General features: G+C 36.6%; 1 protein-coding gene across 1 annotated transcript; it reads left to right on the top strand.

Annotated features, from left to right (window-relative positions):
* The first annotated feature begins 2159 nt into the window (after positions 1-2159).
* Positions 2160-19557, top strand: gpr206 (P2Y purinoceptor 14). The gene is made up of 3 exons (XM_087283629.1): positions 2160-2338; positions 14910-15343; positions 18034-19557. Exons 1-3 carry the CDS (start codon positions 2276-2278, stop codon positions 18728-18730), a joined length of 1194 nt encoding a protein of 397 aa, XP_087139755.1. The 5' UTR covers positions 2160-2275; the 3' UTR covers positions 18731-19557.
* Positions 19558-20739: the final 1182 nt, after the last annotated feature.

Raw genomic sequence — 20739 nt, 5'->3', positions numbered from 1 at the left:
AACACATGTCTTTGAACTATGGAGGAAACTGGAGCCCCCGAAGGAAACCCACGCCAGCATGGGAAAAACTTTACACAGAAATGCCTTAAAATCACCCCTGAAATCATCACCCATGTGCTAGACAGAATAAAGAAACTCATACAGGTCTGAAACAACTTGTGGGTTTATAGTGAAAAAAACTGCTATTTTTTTTTGGTGTGTGTGTGTGTGTGTGTGTGTGTGTGTGGGGGCATATCAGCTTTACTATAATCAAGTGGTATCAGTTGTTTGCAACAATTGCAGGAACTGACTTATTTTAACTGGTTCTTGCTATTTTAGTGAGCATAGTGCGAGTTCCTGTGTAAATGCATCAAGCGTAGCGTTGATTATAATGCCCCACAGCTACAGCTATACATTTGCATGGCAAGAGCAAACTGTTGCCAGGAATCAACAAAACTGCCGACTCATAAAGCAAATCATTGATTCGTTTTGCAAAATCACTTAAAACAACCTATTAAAATTTAAAAACCTATTAAAAGCATGACAACAAAAATCAATCCCCCCCAAGAGTGTCAGATTTCAAAGCTTTAAAAGTAGATAACACTTTTTTTGAAGGGGTGTTCATAACAGTGTCATTAAATCTTAATAATAGTGACATGACACTTTAGATTTCATGCATGCTTATTACAACTGTCGTTAAGTGTCATTCACTCAGTTATGATGAGGGTTGGGTTCAGTTTAGGGTTATTTTGAAACCGGTGGCTAAACCGATACTTTTGAGACACATTTAAAGTGGGATTAGGGATGGGGGTCAGTGGAGTTATCGGTCAGTCAGTCAGTCAGGCCGTACTCACACTAGGTACAGTTGCCTCGAACCTGGCCAAAGCACACTTGTCCCCCCTCCCATCTCCCCCGACGGCCCGTGCTCACACCACAAACGGGCTTCAGCACGCTTACGTCATCGCTGCTGGGCTGTTCAGTGAGAAGCGCTGTCACTCAGCAGCACAGTAGAGATTTCTCTAGTTATATCGTTTCAGTCGTTTGATATGCCGTCAAATATTTCGCCAAACAGTCCTTAGGGATGCGGGGACACGCAGTCAGATATTTCGTCGAACAGATCCACCACTTTTGCCGCTCATAAACAATCATAAAGCTCTCGTGCTGCAGGAATGAGGAGGTCTGCTGAAGGCGCGCAGCTGACGTGAAGTGAGGAGTTTGCATCTTTAATAATCGACGGCAGTTTGCGTTCACTGAACAGTAAGAATGATTAATAAATCCATATCAAACAGTCCCATAAAAGTCACGTCTCGCTTTCAGTTTCGGGCTTTGGCGCATTTTGCACTCACACACAAGCGTACCGCGCCAAAGCCCAAATGAACCGCGCTCAGGCACACCTCTTCCAACCGGGCCAGGGCCGGCCAAGTGAACCGTGCTTGAGCCCGATTCAGCGCACTCACACTTCTCAAACGATCCGGGAAACGGGCCTGGGCACGGTACGGATGGCATAGTGTGAGTAGGCCCTCAGTCAACTGTGGCCTCTGATGGATTTTTATGTGAAGAGAGATGCGGTTGTGAGAGAAATTTGAGATCTAAAAAATTGTACACCTCCGGTGGATTTGCGAAAACTAAAATGCAAAAAAGCGTAGCTCCTGGGACGCATTTGTCGCTCTCCAGAAATGTATTTAGGGGTACGTAATTGGAATGAGCCTGGGTTGCGATTATAATGCGATTATAAAGACAATCATGTTTATGAAAGATTTATTAAAAGTTTTGTTGTCTTGGTAATATCAAGTTGTTCAAGATAAAAACATATTAGTCTTATATGTCATACCCGAGCAAATGGCACTCAAAAGCAGTTGTCTTAAGCATGCATGAAATCTCATTCACATTCATGTCATGTCATGATTATAAAGGTTTCATGAACACCCCTTCAAGTAAAGTGCTATCAAAAAGGACAAAACATGCTGCTTTCATGTAGTGATGTCGCTTCTGAGAAAAAACAAAACAATGATACACAACTTTGACTTGCAAATAAGAGTAACATTAAAGGCTAAAAATATGATTGCAGCACACAGTTTAGTAGTTCAACTGTAGTTTGTAGCTTCTGTCTCTTATATCACCACAAAATCAACCAATCACCGCACACGCATGCACAAGCACACACATACGATCACACATGCACACCCACTAACCACCTGGTTCTGCAATGCTTTTTCTTTTCATACTTTGAATCATTACACACAACAAACACAGTTTCCTCTTTGCATGAGCCAGAAGGAAGCTATGAAGGAAGTGAATGAAAAATAAAAGCGCATACATCCAAACTCAGTGGACCAGCTTGTGGACGAGAGGATATCAAGTAAGTTCAATGTCATTTGCTAAATAAATATAATCATCAGCTCATTTTATTTGTGGTATTTAAATAGATACAGTTGAAGTCAGAAATATTAGCCCCCCTTTGAATTTTTAAAAATATTTCACAAATAATGTTTAACAGAGCAAGGAAATTTTCACAGTATTTCTGATAATATTTTATCTTCAGGAGAAAGTCTTATTTGTTTTATTTCGGCTAGAATAAAATAAGTTTTTAATTGTTTACAGACCATTTTAAGGTTAAAAATTATTAGCCCGTTTAAGCTATATATTTTTTTGATAGTCTACAGAACAAACCTTTGTTATACAATAGCTTGCCTAATTACCCTAACCTGCCTAGTTAACCTAATTAACCTAGTTAAGCCTTTAAATGTCACTTTAAGCTGTATAGAGGTGTCTTGAAAAATATCTAGTCAAATATTAATTACTGTCATGAAATAAATCCATTATTAAAATTGAGTTATTAAAACTGTCATTGTTTAGAAATGTGTCGAAAAAAATCTTCTCTCGGTTAAACAGAAATTGGGGAAAAAAATAAAGGGGGCTAAAAATTCAGGTATAATAATAATTCTGACTTTAACTGTACTGTATGTCATGTCTGCTTAACAAAAACTTTCATAAGGGATTTTTTTGCACTCAAAAAATGATGTTTGTTCTACCCACTTACTTTAAATAAGCTAAAAACAACACAATTCTTGATTTTTTTTTTTTTGTGACAACTTTATTTTTATGTGCAATCCATTTAAATGTGTAAAACTACTGTAATAGGTTAACTTAATTCCTTCATGTTGTCCCAACACAAATTGATTGCATTTTAAGTAACATAAATCAATTAAGTTGTCCCAAAACAAATTCAAGAATTGTGTTGTTTCAGCTCATTTTAGTTTGAGTTTAAATTTCAAGTAGTTTGAACAACGAGCAAAAAAATACTTTGGAGTGTGTATACTATTTATCTGTGATCTTTTTGCTTGTGCATTGAACTATAAGGATCGTCCCAAATCGTTAAATTACATTAGTCGTGTATTATGTGTGATTAATCAGGCATGATTGTGCTTGATTACCTGGTAATGTTGTTTTAAAATGAGCAAGGAACAGGATTACAATAATTTTTATTGTTATTCCAGATATATATATATATATATATATATATATATATATATATATATATATATATATATATATATATATATATAAGTCAAAATTATTAGCCCCCCTCGATTTTTATTTTGTGAATATATAAACTGAAAACGGCCTCCTTGAACAGACCTGACCTTTGCTAAAAAGAGTTTTTACCAGTCATTGAACAATAATAAATGTCACTTTATGCGACTGTCAGCATTGCAAGAGATCAAAGATCAAATCTGGCTTTGCAGCAGAAGTGATGATGAATATGCACTTACTGTACAGCATTATTCATTCTAGTAATATAATCTGTATTGTGTGATTCATGTTTTTATTTTCCCCCCATTTATTTATGCTTTTGAAGAGCATTATGGGGCCTTGATCTCTCTTTCAATAACATTTAGCCTTGAAAGGTTTGAGATAGTTATAAGTGGTATATTGATTGGGTTGGTGTTGCATAGTACACCACAAAATCCTTGTAATGAACTGCATGTACATTTTCTGTGATTTATTTCTCTATAATTTCTCTTTATTTCTTATACATTGTTATTTCAAGCTATATTTAAGGTCAGAATTATTAGCCCACCTGAATTATTAGAACCCCAGTTTTTTTTTTCCCCCCAATTTCTGTTTGACGGAGAGATTTTTTCAACACATTTCTAAACATAATAGTTTTAATAACTAATTTCTAATAACTGATTAATTTTATCTTTGCCATGATGACAGTAAATAATATTTGATATTTTTCAAGACACTTCTGTACAGCCTAAAGTGACATTTAAAGGATTCTCTAGGTTAATTAGGTTAACTAAGCAGGTTAGCGTAATTAGGCAAGTTATTGTATAATGATGGTTTGTTCTGTAGACTATCGGAAAAAAATTAACTGAAAGGGGCTAATAATTTTGATCTTAAAATAGTGTTTAAAAAATTAATAACTGCTTTTTTTCTAGCCGAAATAAAACAATTAAGACTTTCTCCAGAAGAAAAAATATTATCAGACATACTGTGCAAATGTTCTTGCTCTGTTAAACATAATTTGGGAAATATTTAAAAAAAATAAATAAATAAAAGGGGGCTAATAATTCTGACTTCAAGTGTACTAAAGTGTCAAAAAAATTTACTTTGTTCAACTTAAATTTTCAGCATCAAAGTCGACATCAAAGATCAAAGTCATATATATATATATATATATATATATATATATATATATATATATATATATATATATATATATACACACACACACATAAGACAACATGACAATATGTTTTGCTTGTCTAGAAAATGGTTTTGATTAAATAATTTTTAGATATTTGGACTAGAAACAAGACTAAAACTCTTAAGTATGATGTTTATTTGCAGTATATATGGCATATGTGGTTTAATTTCACTGGAATTATCCTTGTGCATCACTTTTGTTATCAGTGTATGACAAGTGTCGTTTTGGTTCATTTATTACAGAAAGATTTATTGCAAAATAAACATAATTATTTTTCTTTTATTAGTTGAGCACCTAATATCTAGTTAGTTTATAGCTCAAATAAATTTGAAAATATTTAATTCAACATTTTTTTTTTAAAAAATGAGACTTAATTTACTGCCTCAGAACTTCTTAGTAGTTTAATATACACTGTAAATCACACTAATCCTTCATATTGTCCAAACACAAATCAAATAAGTTATCTCAATTTTTTTATTATCATTATTATTTCATTTATTTATTTATTTATTTTTACAAATTTAGGTGGAATAAACATAAAACTAGTAAGTTGTTGCAAAAAATTCAAGAGTTGTGTTGATTCAGCTCATTTTAAATAATAAGTAGTCTGAACAAACAGCAACATTTTTGGGTGCATGCTCAAACTTTTAAAATATGCTTAATATTTATTACACTAATAAATTAATGCATTAACTAAATATTAACTGAATGAAAGGTCACACTTTATTTTGACGGTCTGTTTGTTGAATTTAAATTACATTGCATAGAGTACATGCCATTGCCAACTAATTCTCAATCGATTTTAAGTTGACTGAAATAGGAATAGGGTTAGTGTTTACATTGCTAAGTTTCTTATAGTCAGTTAAATGTCTGTTGAAAGATTAGCATTAACAGATATATAGCATATAGTGTACTCATACTCAAATGGTTTTTTTGTTACAGATTTGTGAATTATTATGCTACTGCTTATAATGTTGTCGCAGATAATATCTACTGTAGATATTCATTTGGGTTTTGTCTTTGTGAATGTGGTATCCTGTGTGCAACAACTTGTCTGTGTTGTTCATGGGTTTGTCTTGATTGCTGTCAGATTAAATGTGCTGCCGGTGCAGTTTTGTCAGACAAAAGAAAAGCACTTCTGTTTCAGAAACAAGAAAAACATACAGTAAAAATTGTCTTGTCCTTTTTTCTAATTTGTCTGTCTGTCTATCTATCTATCTATCTGTCTGTCTGTCTGTCTGTCTGTCTGTCTGTCTGTCTGTCTGTCTGTCTGTCTGTCTGTCGATTAAGAAGTGTTTTTTTAAGTTAAAAGTTTTCAGAAAAAGTCAATAGGAAGTGAATTTTTCCTGAAAAAAGCTAAATAATCCTGTTTTCAGATAACTTTACTCAACTGGGGGATGATTTTACACTTTTTTAAAGAAAATGTCACTTCATTTTTGCATTTTTAAAGATGTTTGTGCTGGATTGACGATCAAACCTTTAAAAGGACCAGGAGAAACACTGACATAGGTGGATATATGAAAACAATGTGTCTCATTCAATAATATTTGCATAAGTTTTTCTTATATATATGCACATTTGAAATTCTCACGAAAACGTTTCGCCTAATTCACAACACGTGTGTACGCACATGGGTTTGTTCTTAAACTTGCTCTTCTGTTAATTATTAGGTCACACTTTACAAAAAGGTTCATTAGTTAATGTTAAATTATGCATTTATGAACAAACAATGAACAATACATTTAGTACTGTATTTGTTCATGTTAGTTAACGAAAATACAGTTGTTCATTGTTAGTTTTACGTTAACTCATGGTGCATTAACTAATGTTAACAAGCTTGGACTTGGATGTTAATAATGCATTAGTAAATGTTTAATTATGATTAATAAATGCTGTACATGTGTTGTTCATGATTAGTTCATGTTAGTAAATGCATTAACTAATGAACCTTATTGTAAAGTGTTACCAATTAATATGGTGTTCTCAGGGAGCGAACCAGTCCATATAAAGGAATTTGTTCTGAGAAAACTTTAAAAAGACAAATTATGAATTAAGAAGAGACAACTATGGCACCAAAAACAAGATAACTTAAATGGTAACCAATGTTGTGATGTTGGATATGACACATGCTTTCGGTTCTGAAAATGTGAGGTGCAAGCAGTTGGGTTCCACACAATTCCTTCATGTTGTCTTAACACAAATTAAATAAGTTAACTTAATTTTTACAAATTTAAGTTGTCTCCCAAAAAACTGAAGAATTGTGTTGATTCAGCTCATTTTAAGTAAGTAATCTGAACAAGCAGCAACAATCATATTTTAAAGGGCACATAGTTTGCCCCTTTTTTTATGATTTAATATTAATATTATGGTTATTCTGAGTGTGCCAGTTTAGGTTCAGTTCAAAACACAGTCCAGATGTTTTATTATAATGTGTTAGTTTAGACTTCCCGCCCAAATTAACAAGGGGGCGGAGCCAAGAGCTCCCCCGCTCTGTGTTTGGCAACCGATGGACAGAGAGATGCAACATGAGTGAGAGGACCAGCATTCAGCCGTACATGTACGACTCGGACACAGACCAAGCAGAGACTATAAAATCATTTGTATCTGTATAATTTTACAGCCAACTGTGTGCTAGTTTAAAGTTCTGAGATTGAACACCAAGACTAATAACCACGCACACTGAATAAAGGGCGTCACACACCGGATGCGCCGCTCAGAGCCGCGACACGGCACACCAGACACGCACATTATTTGTTATTTAAAATGAAACTATTAAGATGGCGCTCAGTGGCGCGGCAGAAATATGAAGTGTCCTGAGTGGTGGGTGGGAGCCGTGGACAGCCGCCGACTTGAAGCGTCGTTGTGTGAACCCTGATAGAAACCCATGTTTAGAGGTCTAAACTTCAAGGCGCTGTGTGGAGCGGCGCTTCTGGTCCAGAACCTGCAGGCAATTCGTTATTTTATTTCTAATGGAGGGACGCGCACGTGAGGCAACGTGTTCGCACTTTTCAGCTGCACCGTTAAGATGGCAGGAAGCTTCTGTAACCGTAAGAAGTACAAACGGCTGAAGTTTAAGGTAGACGCAATGAAAAGTACACATGTTTGCAAACTTACCTAAAGTTACAGACAATAATTCCGATTACAGCAATCATGTGGTGAATGTTGATATTGTGTTGAGCTCAATGAGCCTTACGCTCGATATACATGGGGCTTCAGCGTCAACGCTTGACTGAAGGTGTGTCTGAAGTTTGGGCTGAAGCGATCGTCATAGAAGCGTCAGCCAATGAAATCCAGTCAGCAATAGGCCACTGTCTAGCTGTTGTATTGCTGTATATGCTTCCATCGGCGCTTGAAAAGTTATGCTAGTCCAAACTTCTGCAGCGAGCAACGCCTCTGAAGCGGCGCCGATGGATCCACAATGCAGTTCGGCAATGCCTGACGTCACCCATTCAAAGTGAATGGGAAGCGTTGACGCTGACGCCCCTTGTGAATGGGGTGTTCATTTAGAAATAGAGCAAGGGCGTTCCTTTAGTGACATCGATTTGACTCACACTCTGAAAATGGCGGACGTGAAACAACAAACATGCTTATCATGCTTATCAATCAATATTGGTGGGCGGGGGGTAATATGGTTTCTCAAACAGCTTCGATAACACATTTAGGAAAACACTGATCAAGTCTCAGATTTTCACACTGTGTTTTTGTATGTACTGCAGTTATTAATATACCTGTTAAAGCGAGAGTGAGAAATGAAACGTGAGTTATGTGGTTGGTGCCAGCATATTTATTAATAGCAAAACCAAAAACATGTTGCAATTGGGCTGCTTGCACCAGACGAAATGCGAAAGAAATTTGAAAAGGCCATTCAGAAGCACAGAATACAAAAATGGTAAACAACGAAATAGTAATGTTTATAATCTAATTAATACATATTAAACCTGTTTAACATTATTAAATGTAGATGCAGGTTCAAATCTGCTGCTGCTTTCAGTAGCATGTCAATAAACGTCATGTAACATGGCATTTAAACTCACATTATTAGCATTTAACACTGTATAAAGCACGTGAGGTGTATCTTAGATGATTATTGTCCGTTTTCTGTTGTTTAGCTGCAAGAAATAGAAGCTGTTTCAAGCCATTTCAGGTGTTGTTTAGAACAAAGCTCTTTTTAATATGGAAAATATCCCTTCTCTCTCATTGCTTTTACTGTTAGAACAGTTTAAATCAGCCTTTAGGCTTGACAATCAGGCACACTGCTGTTGGTGTCGTCAATCTGGCAACCTGAACTTGCGTTTGTTTTAAACCAGATGTGCAAAACCACTGGGTGTCAAACTTACTTACTGCACCTTTAAAAAAAGAAGTAAAAACAGGAAGGCTAATAAAATTGTGACTTCAGCTGTAATGCACTAAGCAAAAGTTAGAAAAAGACAAAGTTATAAGGAACAAAATCCCTCATAAACTTTTTAAGGTGTTGCTTAAACACGTCTTTCTATTGCCCATATGTAGGCCCACACAGAATCTGCACGGACAGAAATCCGCAGATTTTTAACCCATCATTGAGTCCATGTATTTACTAGTGTAAATGTGTGTAAATTTATATTTATCCATTGTTTTTATTAATTTCACTAACGTGATTGTGATAAAATAATAATATTAAAATGTTCATTTGATTTATTTACAATACAGTTTGTAAAGTAATATTTCCTGTCTTTTATTAGATGTATTATATGAGAAACTTGCTTTGTTTACCAATCAAGTGGATCTAACTGGATTTGCACTGTAAACATTCAATAAATGTATTATTTTTATTTCACATGTTAAGTTTTTCGTTATGATACTCTTAAAACTATTTTGTATAAATACGCAGATTTTTTTACAAAATAGCCAAAAGTATCCACAGATTCTGTCTGGCCCTACCCATATGTCAATGTTAGCACTTCTGAACAAAATCTGATCACAGCAGATCTACTGATGGCAACTGCAACACTTAAATATGCAATGCAATTCTTTTTAACACATGATGCACTCTCTCGCAGTTAAGAGAAGTTCAAAACCCTGAAATAACACAGAGAAATATTGTTCTTATATTTGGACCTTCTCAGAAAATATATAAATAATCTGAAAAACAGAACTTGTATGGCTATTGAATTTATTGCATATAAAAGCTGCATAATGCATAATGAAGCATGCATAGAGTATACGTAGAGTATTATATTAAAGGGCACCTATTTTATCTCTTTTACAAGACGTAAGATACGCCTTTAGTGTCTCCAGAATCTGTCTGTAAAGTTTTACCTCAAAATACCCATCAGATAATTGATTATAGCCTTTAGAATATGCCCGTTTTGTTGTCTGAATACAGAGTAGTTGTTTTTGTAGCCTGTGGCTTTAAATGCAAATGAGCTGCTTCTCCTCACCCATCGTTCCCACCTGTGTGTCTGCTTTTCCTGCGTCAGCGAGTGCAGTAGAGTGGAGGATTTGTGTTGCTATTTTTAAACCAGCGCAACCCTATTTTGTGCCACGTTGTGTAAATAGAAAATCTATCTGCGCCACTTTGTGGACTCATGGGTGTGCTGGTCTAAAAAGGAAGTGTGTTAAGGTGCATTGTTGCCGCGTTGATATTGTGAGGAACTGAAATAGACAGCGCAATTAACAAACTAAAAGCTGTGTATTTGCAGTATTTTACAGTGCATTTTTCTGTTTCCTATCTTGTTAGATCATTGTTGACAACTATTGTGAGAAATATTTCACATAAGTGACTTCACATAGATCAGGGGTTTTCAAAGTGTGAGGCGCACCTCCCCTGGGGGGCGCCAGAGCATGTCAGGGGAGGCGCGGGAAAAAATATTATATAATAAAAGTTTAATTATTATATGTATTTTTATTATATTTAAACGTTTTAATTAAACAAAGCTAAAAAAAAAAAGTAATACGTCTAAAATAAGAAAACCTTTTTTACCCAGAAGGCCATAGCTGTGAATTCGCTTCTGTTTGGCAAGCCCGCCAATACAGGTAGATGCCTGCTAATACAATGGATCGGTTTCTGAGACCCCCCGATTCAAAGCCTTCAAGTTCAGGGCTTAAACCCAAAAGACGACGATATGATGATCAGTATTTGAGTTTAGGATTGACGTGGACAGGACCAGCTGATGAACCACGACCTTTATGTGTGGTTTGTCAAGATATTTTGGCTAATAACAGCATGAGACCCGCTAAACTTCGACTGTTTTGACTGGGATGGACAGTTCTTGGATCTGTTCTATTCATATTGAACCATCATCCTTAAAAACTTTATATTAAAATACTTGTTATTATATAATTGCACTTTCATGCAAATGATGATAAAAGTGAGTTAACAGTCTGACATCTGTCTGTCTTTATATATATATACTGTTTATATATATATATATATATATATATATATATATATATATATATATATATATATATATATATATATATACTGTATATACTGTATATATATATATGTGTGTGTGTGTGTATATATATATATATATATATATATATATATATATATATATATATATATATATATATATATATATATATATATATATATATGTGTGTGTGTGTGTGTGTGTGTGTGTGTGTGCGTGGTGCGTGTTTGGGAGGAGGGGGGCACCAATGGATAAGTTGTGTCAAAAGGGAGGCCCACTGTCTTAGACTTTGAAAAACCCTGACATAGATGAATATCATTAATTAATAATAATAACACATATTACAAGTACATTGAGCACAATTGACATTTGAGAAGTGTGTATCAAACTGGTGGTCCTTCACATTAATCGGTACCCAAGAAGTACACTGCAAAAAATGCTTTTCTTGTTTAGATTTTTTGTCTTGTTTCTAGTCTAAATATCTAAAATGTCTTATATCAAGAAGAATTTTCTTGACGAGCAAAACATATTGTCTTGTTTTGAGAAATAAAATGCCAATATTAAGTGAGTTTTTCCTTAAAACAAGCAAAATAATCTGCCAATGGGGAAAGCAAATTAATCTTGTTTTTTCTTTTGACGTAAGATTATTTTGCTTACCCCATTGGCAGATTATTTTGCTTATTTTAAGAAAAAACTCACTTAATATGGGCATATTATTTCTCAAAACAAGACAATATGTTGTGCTTGTGTATACCATTCTTCTTGATTTAGGAATTTTTAGATATTTAGACTAGAAACAAGACAAAAAATCTAAGTAAGAAAAGCATTTTTTGCAGTGTAGCTCTGAGTTTCAAAAAGGTTGGTGACCCCTGCTTTAGACCATTCTGGGAAGTCACATGTTTATTATAAATACTCAAATGAATCTTATTAATAGACTTGTGAAAGGTTTGTTGGTTTTCTCGCACAGGAACTTCAGTCATATAGGGTATGTGAAGCAGGAAGACCAACAATTTTTACATAGTGTTAAAGCACATAATAAAGACTGATGACCTTTTCTCTCAGAAAATCAAGAGAAATGCAGTTCCGTTTGGCCCAAAAACCCTGCCTCTTTCTATTCTATACAGCTCTATCTTTAAGTGCAAGGGTGCATCCTGTGTGCACACAGTTAGAAGGGTCAGGGGGGATTCGCTGTCTCAGCAGGCTGTTCTCACACCTCTAGTTTGAAAAAGGTGAGGGAAGTATGTGTTTACAGCTATGTTTAGGTGGAATTGTCGAGTGGCCAAAGAGGGAAGGGTTTGCATAAAAGGGGTTTCGTTCAGTGGATAAAAAACAGCTAATTCGGACACCATCAACACAGACACAGGAGAGATGGACAGTGGTTCATTGAGCAGCATTTACAGTGGGTCTGAGAAAGCTTTCACACTAGCACTTTTGGTCCACACCTGGGTTGGTTTGACGTCAGAGTACGGTACATTTAGCAAGTGTAAGCGTGTCTTCTAAACTTGGGTGCGCACTCACAAACCATTCATTCGTGTGTGTATGTGTGTATCACATACTGTACTTTGCAGACAAGCGGGACTGAGCCAGGGCAAATACAGTGATAATGTCTGCTTGTTTCCTCCAACAACAGCTTCTGCAGACATCACTTTATGTTTTAAGCGTTTAGAATATTTTTCCGGCAGATGGACGCGAGTCACTTTCTGTATGCCCAAAACCAAAAGATTCAGTAAAAGCAGAATGACCGCGATGTGCGGACATCTTTCCATTATGGTGCTTTGTATAGTAGACAAGTGGATCAAAACATTTCATCAAAGAATTCATGCCTTAGTACAGTTTTTTCTTATCCATTATATACTATTATTGATCCATGTGAAGTTTCACAAACTAATTTCGAGAGGAGCACGTGATATGATTGTGCACTGCTGGCCACTCATCTGTAATCAGTAATAATCCAATCAGAGTGATCCTAGCTCAGGCCCGGCCCTAGTCAATTTGGCACCCTATAGAAGATTTCAGGTGGCGCCCCGTCACATCAACGTTGGAATGTAAAAAATATGGCACAACAAATAGCTTCAAATGATAGAATACATAGCAAACATTAGAAAATATTGACAATAAAATAAAAGGTTTAGCCTATTAATATCAATGGCCTATACAGAAATTAAATAAAGCTATAAAATAGCTTTTATTCGTATTTGCATATTGAATAAAGTTACTATAGTTATTTCAGCCTGATCTCACGAGAAAACGTAAGTATTTTACGTTTTGCTAGTTTAGTGGCTAATTCGTACGAATTCGTACAAGTTCAGTCGTACGAAATGGTACGATTTTAAAAAGGAGGCGTGGCACCTGACCCCACCCCTAACCCCAACCGTCATTGGGGGATAAGCAAATCGTACTAAATTGTACGAACTAGATCGTACGAATTCATACGAATTAGCCACTAAATGAAAAAGTTACGAATTGCTGTGAGATTGTGTTGGTTATTTAGTGAAGAGCAGCTGGTGAATCTCTCATTGTGTTTTGTTTGATAACAGAGGTGTTAATGTAAGAATGCACAGATCTATAATGAAGCATTCGACTACTTTAATAACTGTTTGTGCAAATTTAAGAGAAAATTTGTTGTGTTTAAAATAAAACACGCAGGACAGAGTAACAACAAAAAAAAAAAAAACGGAAAAAAAAGAAGCACTTTTTCGACGGTCCCTTACTAAGAGCTCCTCAATGCGCGAGCTTTTCCAGCCAAACGCATATTGCGAGGGCTTAAACAGAGCAGTGCTCGTAATATCGAGCGAAAAAAAAAAAAAAGAAAGACAGCTGTGAAACATAACCAGCTTTGTCTTTTTGTAGGAAACCACACTTTAGATATTTTTAGGGTAAGAGGTTTTTGAGTTATTGTTGTCCATCCATCACTGAATGTGTGTCATGAATATAGAAAACAAAACCAACTTAACCGCGCTCATGTCTGGCTGTACAGCGCCCTTAGCATTTGCCTATACTGCCTATGCCACGGGCCCGGCCCTGTCCTAGCTTAATACAAATGGATCACTTTCTTCTTTTTGCTCTATCTTCTTTTTGGAAGAATCCTCCCTTCCACCCCATCTCCTCCTTTTTCTCCCTTTCTAAAGGGGGAGCGATCGAGACCTACCTGATCTCGGATCCCCTGATGTGCTTATTGACCGGGCGGAACCCCTGGGCTCAAATATCTCCGAGCTCAGGGTTCTCTCCCGGGACAGCATGCCAAACCTGCTATAAATGCCAAGCATGTCTAAGTGGGAACTCTTGAAATATAGTTTTTTCTATTTTAATTATTTCCCAAACAATATTTAACAGAGCATGGAATTTTTCACAGTAATATTTTTGTAATATCTTTTTTCTTCTGGAGAAAGTCTTATTTCAGCTAGAATACAAGCAGTTGTTATTTTTTTTTTACTATTTTAAGATTGGTATTACTAGCCCCCTTAAGCATTTTTTTACAGAACAAACCATCAATAATTGTAATTGTAATAACAATCAATAATAATTTGCCTAATTAACCTAGTTGTCACCAAAAGCTGAATACTAGGATCTTTTAAAATATCTAGTAAAATTATGTACCATCATAATGGAAAGGATTTAAAAAAAAAAAAAGTTTTCACAAATTATTTTAAACTGTTATGTTTAGAAATGTGTTTAAAAGATCCTATATAAGGGGCTAATAATTCAGGAGGGCTAATAATTCTGACTTCAACTGTTGATATATTTGGTAAACATACATTTTGTGAATTGGTAGATTTATTTTCATTTCCTTTTTCTCTCTCCCTCTCTTGTGCATTTAGATGGAGTCGGCAGCTTCAGAAATTCTTCGAAGTGCAGAACCACTAACCAGCTTCACCGCTGACCTCAATGGCATCATAGAGGCAAATTGGACTCGCACAGAAGCAAATGTTTCCTGCGAATTGTCCAAGATCCCAGCTCATCCTGTTTTCATATTTGCATACTCTCTTGTGTTTCTTGTCAGTCTGGTGCTGAACTGCGTCACGATGCGGGTGTATTTCTGCAACAGACAACGTGTACAATCCAGTGTCACAGTCTACATGAAGAACCTGGCAGCGGCTGATTTCTTCCTTTGCCTTTGTTTACCTTTGCGCATTGCTAACTATGCTAGCAGTTCAGAGACCATGCGCAATATTTACTGCAGCTTCGGAGCAACTGGATTTTATATCAACATGTATGCAAGCATTCTCTTCATGGACTTCATCGCTGCAAACAGGTATACTGCTTAGTGGGAACATTTGGGAGAAGTTCACACTTGGGGGAAATGAGTATTAAACATTATTTCTCCAAAAAAAAAAAAAAAAAACATTTCTTAAGGTGCTGTTGACTTGAAATTTTCTCTGGATGTTAATAGCAAGCAAAGAAAAGAAAACAACACTAAGTTATGTGTAATAAAATGAAATGACACAGGGAAAAAGTATTGAACACATGAAGAAAGCAATCCAAGCTCTTTCTGAAAACGTAGTCCCGTGGACGTTTCTGGAGACGTTTTCACAAAATACTCCCCGGGAGCTACGTATTCGTGCAGTTTTTGTTTCAGCGAATCCGCGAGAGGCCGCTGTGCATGCTTTTTCGCACCTCAAACGTCTCTCGTGAGCGCCGTTCGCCGAACCCACCAGAGGTCGCTGTCAAACGAACTCCCGTCTGTCTGAATGACAGAATGATTGACCGTGCAACCACCCTCCTTCCTCCTTCCCTGAACCCGACCAACAACGATTCACAAAAAGCCGTCCAAAAAAAAAAAAAAGCCCTCGTCTGATTTTGACCACGTTTTCGGATTTTGACCACATTCTCACCCGTTATGAACTCGTTCGCTTTATTTTTGGGATTTTGTTTTTGTTTTCTTACCTGATTCCTGGAACCGTTCCTCCCCGGACTCGAACCCGGTCATCATCGTTTTAAAATGTTTTTGAAAGTGTGTGTGTTTCTGACTGGTTGGGAGATACAAAAGGTAGACTATAGTCATGTGAAATACAATAGGCTACAAATTACAAATAGGCTACTTCTCCAAAAAAAAAAAAAAACATTTTTGAGGTGCTGTTGACTTGAAATTTTCACTGGATGTTAATAACAAGCAAAGAAAAGAAAACAACACTACTTAAAAAATGAAGTTATGTGTAATAAAATGAAATGACACAGGGAAAAAGTATTGAACACATGAAGAAAGCAATCCAGGCTCATTCTGAAAACGTAGTCCCGTGGAAGTTTCTGGAGACGTTTTCGCAAAATACTCCCCGGGAGCTACGTATTCGTGCAGTTTTTGTTTCCGCGAATCCGCAAGAGGCCGCTGTGCATGCTTTTTCGCGCCTCGAACGTCTCTCGTAAGCGCCGTTCGCCGAACCCACCAGAGGTCGCTGTCAAACGAACTCCCGTCTGTCTAAATGACAGAATGATTGACCGTGCGACCACCCTCCCTCCTCCTTCCCTGAACCCGACCAACAACGATTCACAAAAAGCAGTCCAAAAAAAAATAAAAGCCCTCGTCTGATTTTGACCACGTTTTCGGATTTTGACCACATTCTCACCCGTTATGAACTCGTTCGCTTTATTTTTGGGATTTTGTTTTTGTTTTCTTACCTGATTCCTGGAACCGTTCTTCCCCGGACTCGAACCCGGTCATCATCGTTTTAAAATGTTTTTGAAAATGTGTGTTTCTGACTGGTTGGGAGATACAAAAGGTAGACTATAGTCATGTGAAATACAATAGGCTACAAATTACAAATAGGCTATTTCTCCAAAAAAAAAAAAACATTTTTAAGGTGCTGTTGACTTGAAATTTTCACTGGATGTTAATAACAAGCAAAGAAAAGAAAACAACACTACTTAAAAAATGAAGTTATGTGTAATAAAATGAAATGACACAGGGAAAAAGTATTGAACACATGAAGAAAGCAGTCCAGGCTCATTCTGAAAACGTAGTCCCGTGGACGTTTTTGGAGACGTTTTCACAAAATACTCCCCGGGAGCTACGTATTCGTGCAGTTTTTGTTTCAGCGAATCCGCGAGAGGCCGCTGTGCATGCTTTTTCGCGCCTCAAACGTCTTTCGTGAGCGCCGTTCGCCGAACCCACCAGAGGTCGCTGTCAAACGAACTCCCGTCTGTCTGAATGACAGAATGATTGACCGTGCAACCACCCTCCCTCCTCCTTCCCTGAACCCGACCAACAACGATTCACAAAAAGCCGTCCAAAAGAAATAAAAGCCCTCGTCTGATTTTGACCACGTTTTCGGATTTTGACCACATTCTCACCCCGTTATGACCTCGTTCGCTTTATTTTTGGGATTTTGTTTTGATTCCTGGAACCGTTCTTCCCCGGACTCGTACCCGGTCATCATCGTTTCAAAATATTTTTGAAAGTGTGTGTGTTTCTGACTAGTTGGGAGATACAAAAGGTAGACTATAGTCATGTGAAATACAATAGGCTACAAATTGTGTTGAGGAACACGAACGTCTGTTGAAATACAATAAGTTAAAAGTAGGTCAAAAATTATGTTGAGGAACATGAAGAATTCCCTATTGAAATACAATAGGTTAAATGTTGTGTTGAGGAACTTGAACAAAAAGCAAAATGTGATCTGTAAGTACAAATTGATAGATTAAATTTCATGACTATATAATGAACTGCCACGAGACTGGGTAGACTCCCATTTCATTCCATTTAAGACAAACATATTAAAACTATCAACAAAAGATCTTTAACTTTGATTTAACAGGGACTTTAAAATTGACATGAAACAGAAGTAAAGATAGTCATTATTTAATGTATGTAAATATAATTGAAACTGCAGGCTACTGCTTGTTTTTGTCTTTTGGGAACCGATTGGATTGTTGCAAGATGGGTGCTGATAACAAAATAGACACGAAATATATATCAATTTACTTACTTTATCTCTTTATGTTCCTCAGGTACCTGAAGATAGCCCGTCCATTGGAGACTCACACCCTTCAGACAGTCCGTGCCGCCCGCCACATTTCTGTAGCGACGTGGATCTCTCTGTTGGCCTTGTCTTCAGTCTACCTGATCCTCTTTCTCAAGACATCCTGGAGTTACACTTACACCTCTGAGAAAATGGGCTGCGAGGCTTTGCACAGTCCCCAGCTCAGCCTGGCCTACAAAATCACTCACAGCGTGTCCATGGTGGTCTTCATTTTTGTGCTTGTATCCCTGATCGGTCTCTATTGGCTGACGCTACAAAAAATCCGGGAAGCTCAATTGTCCACGCAGGCCACGTCCAGCAAAAACATGTTCAAAAAGTCGAAGCGCAACATGCTGGTGCTGGTGCTGGTTTTCTGCGTGTGCTTTGTGCCCTATCACTTGGTGAGACTTCCTTACGCGTTTATCAAACTTCAGACTAAGTCTTGCACGCTGCAGGCGGTCTACGTCCTGAAGGAACTGACGGTTCTGCTATCGGCGCTGAATGCGTGTTTGGATCCACTCATATACTTTATCTTCTGCAAGGCCTTCAGAGCCCAGCTGAACCTCAGGAAGAGGGGAGATTCAGGGATAAGCAGCGACGATAAAGGCAACAAAAGACGAATGAGCAACATGTTGACCTACATCGAGACAAAGGTGTCCACGCTAAGACGTGAAAGTGTTATCTAGCACACAAATCCTAAGGGATGACAACAAGGTCCATTATAGAGTGGTTCGTTTAAATGGTACCTGTATTGTTTACGAATATAAGACTTCTTCCTTTTTCTCTTCCATTGCTTGTAATGCCTCATTCACACTGGCATCGACTTTGTAGCTGCCTGTCGCTCTTGGTGGCGGCCTGCTGCAAACGCAGGTCTGCGAAGGTCTACAGCAGGAGTCACCAAATCTGTTCCTGGAGGGCCGGTGTCCTGCAGATTTTAGCTCCAACCCTAATCAAACACACCTGAACAAGCTAAACAAGGTCTTACTAGGTATACTTGAAACATCCAGGCAGGTGTGTTGAGGTAAGTTGGAGCTAAACCCTGCAGGAACACCGGCCCTCCAGGACCGAGACTGGTGACCCCTGGTCTACAGCATGGAGAATACAACCAGCCTTTTAACGAGCTGCGAGAGGATCATGTGAGCTCTACAGGTGCTTCTGTTAGCTGTCGCTCAATAAAGACACTCTTCATTTGCATAAAGTTGAAGGATTCTTATATTTGTTGCATCACTTGACATGCCCACCTGGTCACCAACGGTCGCCGGAAGTCGCTCATTCTCAGTTGAAATGAACAGTCGCTTGTTGTTTTGCCGCTGTGAGTCGCTCGTAGTGTGAATGAGGCTTAAATCAGTTGGAAGACATTCATTTTGAAGATGCTGATTGATTTTTTTTTCTGAATTTGGGCTGTAAATATGCCTTATTATATGCCTTAATACCAAAAACACAAACAGGAGTTGTGTTTGTTGTAGTAGTTCTTATAATTCTTTGACATAAAGTGACTTTTATTACTATCAAATCATTTCTGTTTGCAATAAATGCTATTTTTTTAACTTGATTTTTTTCAAAACATCCTGAAGAAAAAAGCAAGAAAAAAGTCTTAAAATTAATAAAGACCAAATCAGTATTTGACTGTGATTTTCTGAAGGACACCGAAGACTGGAAGAAGGAAGCAAAAAAACTGCCAGCAGAAATATATAAATAATATTTAAAAAATATTAAAAAATTATATTTTATAAAAGCTTTACTATATTTTTCCTATTTTTGTCTGTGTAAGTAGAAGAGACTTTTTTTTCCAAAAGGTTTAGAATAATAATAATAATAAGAAGAAGAAGAAGAAGAAGAAGAAGAAGAGAAATGATGAATAAAATGAAACCTTGTATATAATGTTGGAAATCACGTGGACATGTAGATACATAATTGTTATGTAAAAAGTTTTATTGTTGTGCATTTCTAATATTGTTGCTATTTTTATCAGAAGATTGTACATTTATACTGAATAAAGTTGGTGATTCATTCCACTGTGGCGACACTTGAATGAATGAATGAATAATATTGAATAAAAAGTAAATTGTCACTAATAGTGATTAATTCTAGTGGAATAATACTTAATTGTCTGTTAATAATACCATTAATTTTCTGTTTAATACGGTTTTTGTTTAATTGTATTTCTTTATCATTTTTCATAATTTGTATATTTATATATAACATTATTAGCCCCTCTGTTTATTTTTTTCCCCAATTTCTGTTTAATGGACAGTTTTTTTTACACACTTCTAAGCATAATTAAAACTTCTAAGTTTTAATAACTCACCTCTAATAACCGATTTACTTTATTTTTGCCATGATGACAGTAAATAATATTTGACTAGATATTTTTCAAGACACTTCTATACAGCTTAAAGCGACATTTACAGGCTTAACTAGGTTAATTAGGTTAACTAGGCAGGATAGGGTAATTAGCAAGTTATTGTATAACGACGGTTTGTTCTGCAGACTATCGATTCTGGTGGACTCCAACTGAACTTGACTTTAAACTTGACTCTTTGACAAGTTGCCACTTATGTCCATGGTTTCTCAATATGCGTTCTTCAGCGGTCTTGTGTCGTCGTGTTCTCGTGCAACGTCATCATCAGCTGCCTAAGTTCAGTTCCAATACTCAAGACCGCAAGTACGGAGGACGCGTGAAACTTCCCAGATG

This window comes from Danio rerio, chromosome 15 (genome assembly GCF_052040795.2).
Source record: "Danio rerio strain M-AB ecotype USA chromosome 15, GRCz13ab, whole genome shotgun sequence".
NCBI classification, from domain to species: Eukaryota; Metazoa; Chordata; class Actinopteri; order Cypriniformes; family Danionidae; genus Danio; species Danio rerio.
Note: the sequence above shows the minus strand (reverse complement) of the source record. Positions and strands in the feature narration are given on the sequence as shown.

Bases quoted from the DNA above. Each gene is read 5' to 3' on its own strand.
- gpr206 (XM_087283629.1), top strand. From the start codon at position 2,276: ATGAAAAATAAAAGCGCATACATCCAAACTCAGTGGACCAGCTTGTGG. The intron at 2,339-14,909 runs GTAAGTTCAATG...TTGTGCATTTAG, and splicing joins TGTGGACGAGAGGATATCAA to ATGGAGTCGGCAGCTTCAGA. The intron at 15,344-18,033 runs GTATACTGCTTA...TATGTTCCTCAG, and splicing joins GACTTCATCGCTGCAAACAG to GTACCTGAAGATAGCCCGTC.